The sequence below is a fragment of the Merops nubicus genome, unplaced genomic scaffold, assembly GCF_000691845.1.
Source record: "Merops nubicus isolate BGI_N331 unplaced genomic scaffold, ASM69184v1 Scaffold49674, whole genome shotgun sequence".
NCBI classification, from domain to species: domain Eukaryota; kingdom Metazoa; phylum Chordata; class Aves; order Coraciiformes; family Meropidae; genus Merops; species Merops nubicus.
In genome coordinates, this window is record NW_008605833.1 from 1 (window position 1) to 5,379 (window position 5,379).

A 5,379-nucleotide genomic window follows, 5' to 3' on the forward strand; every position below is an offset into this window, starting at 1 on the left:
CGGGCCGGTAACGTGGTGTCTAAAGGCTGGCCGCAGATGGCGTGGCGTCTCTTGGCGATCATCACGTTCTCTCTTACAGAACATGAGTGTTTGGATTAAATAGCGGTATTTTATTTGTAGGCTTTTAGCTCTATAGTTTCTCGATTTCTGTTCTCATATTTGTTGACTGGTATCTGGAATCTGAGAGAGGTCTTCACCCTGATTCATTCTGGAGTTGCATACCTCTTTGATAAACTGGGAAGCCAGCAATGTGCCAACCAACCTCACCAAGAAATTGGTTTAACTTAAAAAAAAAAAAATCACTTTTTATCAACTGTTTATTCACTATCTCTGCATATGTTTGTAATTTGCAGTGTATTATGTTTAATTGGTTTTTTATGTTCCTTTAAAGTACAATAAAGAATGTTTGGAGTTCAGGTTTTTTATTTCTTACTACCTTTTATGGGCATATAATTTTCTTGAGATGCTTTGTCATAGTTTTGTGAGGCATGTTTCTCAAGTTATTACTTGCTTCTGTGGGCACACAGGGTAATGCTGGAATACACCAGAAAACAAGAATTACTAAAATGGGAGTGTATGTGTAACGTGATGCGTGTGTTAGGCTGTGTCAGTGGCTGAATTCACAGCTGCATCTCACAGAAGTGCATGTGGGATGCTTCAGCCCTTCAGCTTAAAGGGTCTCAAACAGTAATTGGAGGACTTGATAGAGACTTAATATGTAGAAAGTTAAAAGTGTTAGTTTTATCAAAATATGATCCAATAAATCTGACTTCAGAGCACCTTCTCTCAGTTTTTAGATGTGGCAGCTTCATGGTACAAGATGCTGGTTCAGTGTGAACTCACTTGGCTGCCTCAAAGCTGTGCAGGTAACTTTGTCCAAGTCACTTCAAACAGAAGTGCTGCATTACCAGAAGTTCTGTGGTTATTTTTTTTATATATATATATACACACATTTCTCAGCATACCTTAGAAAGCTAACTTAACAAGGATAACTTGGTCTGGGTAAACTGGTTTTGAGGGGGAGTTATGGAGATTGGAGTCTTAAGTTTGAGAGCTGGGAAGGAGGCAGTGAGTTATGCAAAGTAATCGATACAGAGGAAAGTATATTTAAAGCTTCTCTTTTAATGTTTGTTCTCTCTGACCTTCCTGAATTGTTAACCTGTGGACACAGTGCAGTGGGGAATTCAGAACTGATACACCACACAGTGGAAAGATTCATTACAGGAGGATGTTAGTCAAAACACAGTAGTCTTTCTATTCAATAACAACTCACTCTATTCTGTTAATGTTGAGACATTGACTAACTTCTGTTTCAGAGTTGATTGATCCTGCTGGTGGTAGGAGGAGAATTCAATGAGAACTGCAGACCTATATTGCCTGCTGTGTTGGTAACCATTCAGGCATGGGCTCATTGCAGTTGGACACTTGAGATGTGTTCCAGAGCCACCTAAATTGACCCAAGTTGAACTGTTGCACTGTTCTGCTCTTATCACACAGTTATGCCACCACTAGTGCCAACATGACTGCAAAGTAAACTGGATTGGATAATTAGTCTGGCTGTGGGAGAGGAAAAAAAAGAAAACCACAAAAACAAAACCACAAATTCAGTTTCTTGACCGGATCCTCCTCTCATCCACCAGTAGAAGGGCAAGAGTAGGAGCATGCAGCTGCCATGCAGGGAGGGGGTATTCTTTGCACTTGAGCTGGCCACCATGGTGCCTGCACCCTTATATTTTTGGTTTTACGTTTTATTCAATCTAAGGGTGGTAGTCATCTGTCAAAAAGGAAGTTTAGGAAAGATGTTTTGTTTCTTTCCATCTTCACATGTATGTAATAGATGTTGCTCCTTCTGGTTGTCAAATTTTTATTCCTTTTTCTTTTAATAAGTGAAACTTTGGAGGAGTTAGTTTTTTCACATCAGTAATATTCAATTAGTGGATATCTGATTTCTTGTGTAATTCTGCACAGTGAAAAATGTTGGCAGGGAAACTGCCAATTTTGTACTATTATATAAAATGATAGCTTGTTTTTCAAGCATTAGAGATGTCATTTGTGACTCATCTTTACAGAGTAGCAGATACTGAAAGCAGAGAGTTGTGAATACAAGCATTAATTCTGTTTCAATATTGATGTCAAGCAGGCTTGTTAACTTACAGATTGAAATAAGATTAATATAATTTACATTACACTTGACCTTCCAGAGAGGAAATTGAAGTGGTGACATGGCAGTCTTCAGTTCTGACATTGCTCCTATAAAACTACCTCTGAAACTAATATGTAGTCAAGTTAGAATTGAGTCTGGTTACCAAAGATAACGCGTTTCCCCAGGAAGAAGATCTCTGAGGAAATGTGGTCTGGTACTAGGTGTTACAGTTCCTGAAGATGCAAAGTGGCACTGCTGCTCAAGTGCTCAAGACAGACGTCTCCACTTCATCATACCCCATGTTATCTGACTGCATGTTAGGCTCTTCAGATGATGGATGGAGTCCCCTCCCATGGGCAGATTGTTCCACCTCTTGTTGCTGGTTATACAGAGGACTCAAGCAATCACTTTATGCTTGTAAACTGAAGCTGTGCGGCAAAGGGTAGAGGCATTTTGCTTTTGCCAGGGTCGTCAGAGATGCACCAACTGGGTGGCCGGTGCGGCATGTTAGAGGTGTGCAAGTTGCTTCAGGTGTTCAGTATAAAATCTTAAACTAAAGTAAGGGGCAGTTTGATGATGACAGCAGCCAGTAGAGTTGGTTTGAGTAGGTAATCTGGATGCAAGTGCATGTATTTTGGATGTCAGTAATCTGTTCAGTTTGTAAATGGTGGAGTTGATTTAATAAGCCTTCTAAACAGTGAGTGTATTCATGTTGTTGCTGAAACTGCTTTTACTCAATGTGCAGAAAGCATCTGTAATGCCATACCTGGGAGTTGTGTGAAAATGTGGCAATTGGTGAGAATGAGTGTGTCTGTAGACAAAGTGATGAGTAGGTGCTGTTGTGTTTTATTGGTGTAAATTCTTTTCATTTTTACTTAGTGACTGTCCTGAAATGTGATAACCACAGACTTGATGTAATTAATATTTTCAGTAAGTATTCATCTTATCGCTTGTTATTGCTTAACATGCATTAAAATTCCTGTGTTCACTCAAAGAAAATTAATGAAGGGGATACAAGCAAATTAGTTAACTTTTATAAAAATATTTTTTACACTGAGATCTCTCCTAGGTAATGCGTTGGCAGCTTTAAAAATTGTTTAATTAACCTGTATCAAAATCATAAAGGTTTCAAATGCAGGCTTCTGAACAAACTGAAAGATGGGCTAATCCTAGTTTGCTTTGTTTTTCAGGCTTTGGAAAGGATGCGTCCTTACCTGTGTGATAAAATCATAGCTGAGAGACACTTTGATTACCTGCGTTCAAAGAAAATACTCACTCGAGAGGACACAGAAGAAATTTCTTCTCGATCTTCCAGTAGGAAAAAAACTGGGAAGTTATTGGACTACTTAGCAGAAAACCCAAGGGGACTAGATACTTTGATTGAATCTATCAGACGGGAAAGAACACAAAACTTCCTGTTAGAAAAGATAACTGATGTAGTGTTGAAAGTCAAAAATGAAAAACTTGAAGCTCTCAAAGGTGAGATGTTTACAATACTGTTTTGTAAGACACAAGTTTTATTTTGTGGGTCTGCAAAATTATACTCCAGCAATTCTTTTAATTATATTTATTTGTACAGGTTATTTTTTTTTTGGTTCCTCTAGTGTTTGAGCCAACATTCCAACATTCTGCGACATGGAAATGTTACCGGTTTTGGTTTAAGATCCTAGTGCACGTATCCTGGCTTTGCCATTTTACTACCTGAACATATCATAAATAATAAATTGAAAAAAAACCCTATCATATCTCGTTATGATGGATAAATCTGTCTTCAGGTTTCAGTTTTGCTTTCTATGAGATTCTAATTCAGAATTCAAAATAGGTGGTTATCTTGCATCTTGCATTTCTCTTGAAGCTGTTTGCTGCAGTAGCAGGATGCTTTGGTTTTGTTAAACTTGGCACCTGAGTGGAAGATAAGCCAGCAAATGCAGCCTGAGGGGACTTCTGCTGTGTGCCCTCAGTGCCCAGACTTAAAATGAGACACTGTAAATGTATGTGTGTGTTGTTTCACACAGGCAAAGAGGTTTTGTTAATGCACACAGCTTGAAGTGACTATATGTACTCATATTTTAAGGCAGATAAGGAAAGTATAAGCCTTCTAAAGCAAAAAACTTACTTCCCTTTCCACACCCATGAAAAGAAATAAAGAAGGAAGAAGTACATTTTAACACTAGAGGTGAAAGGTGTGAAGTTTCTTGGGGCTTCAGGTAAAACAGTCTACAAATACAGTCAAATTTGGACAAGCTTTTAAAAGTTTGAAGAACACAGCTATGAGAAGATGGGTTGTCCAAAGGGCTAAAGTGTCTTCCTAAAATGAAGCTTAAATTATGGTGCATCTTTTTGTCAAATAGCAGCTGATACAGAGATACAGACAAATCATTCATGTCAGCCTAGATAACCTGCATGCATGTTTTAATTTGTCATGAATACTGTCATGGGTGAGACGAAGAGGTTAGTCTGTTTAAGATTGTCACAGATTGTCAAAGATCAGTTGTCTGTAGTTTTAAACAGATTAACCTCTTTGTCTCACCCATGACAATCATCTAAGGCTGTAATTGAACCTAGTCTCCGTTCTTTGTCCTAGGTCTAAGCTGCAGCACCTGTATGACCTCACTGTACGGAGGAACGAATAATCTCTCTAGGTCGTATTCTGATGAATCTAATTTTTTTGACAAAACAAAAGACAGAGAGTCTACGCAGATACATCACCCAGAAGAAGACTGTAGCACCGCTGCGTTTGTGTCTGCTGTCTCCCTCCACTCCATGAACGTGCCGATGGTGGAGCTGGGCAGCACAGAGAGCGCCGTTTTCTCAGCCGCCCTCCCAGGGCCTGGGGACCCCGGCGCGCCCCCTCTGCCCCCAGAGCTCCAGCCAGAGCAGCAGGAGCCGTGCACCAGCTCCAGTGACAATTGCTTTTTGCCTTTAAGGTCACGTTCTCTTCAACCACAGTGAACAAAGTGACTTTTGTCTCTTCATCCAGATGGTACTGAAACTGTGTGTGATGTCTCAGAAAGGTTAGAAAAACATTCTCAAACGGTTAACTAGAAAAATCAGAGGAAACAATCTGTGCCGTTTGCTGATTTTAAGGAGTAATTTTTTCCTTTTTTGTAATTGGACGACTCTGCAGCTGCTTGATATTATGATCTTTATGGAGCTTTTTTCAAAAGATCATGGTATTATACCAGCAAATACCATTTTTTAAACCACAGTGTTTAAGATTTCCCATTTAGCTGCCA

The 5,379-nt window shown here is 39.3% G+C and overlaps 1 protein-coding gene across 1 annotated transcript; it reads left to right on the plus strand.

Moving 5' to 3' along the window:
• The first annotated feature begins 2,944 nt into the window (after window positions 1–2,944).
• BCL10 (B-cell CLL/lymphoma 10) lies at window positions 2,945–5,095 on the plus strand. Its single transcript, XM_008939440.1, has 3 exons — window positions 2,945–2,965; window positions 3,334–3,622; window positions 4,728–5,095. Exons 1-3 carry the CDS (start codon window positions 2,945–2,947, stop codon window positions 5,093–5,095), a joined length of 678 nt encoding a protein of 225 aa, XP_008937688.1.
• Window positions 5,096–5,379: the final 284 nt, after the last annotated feature.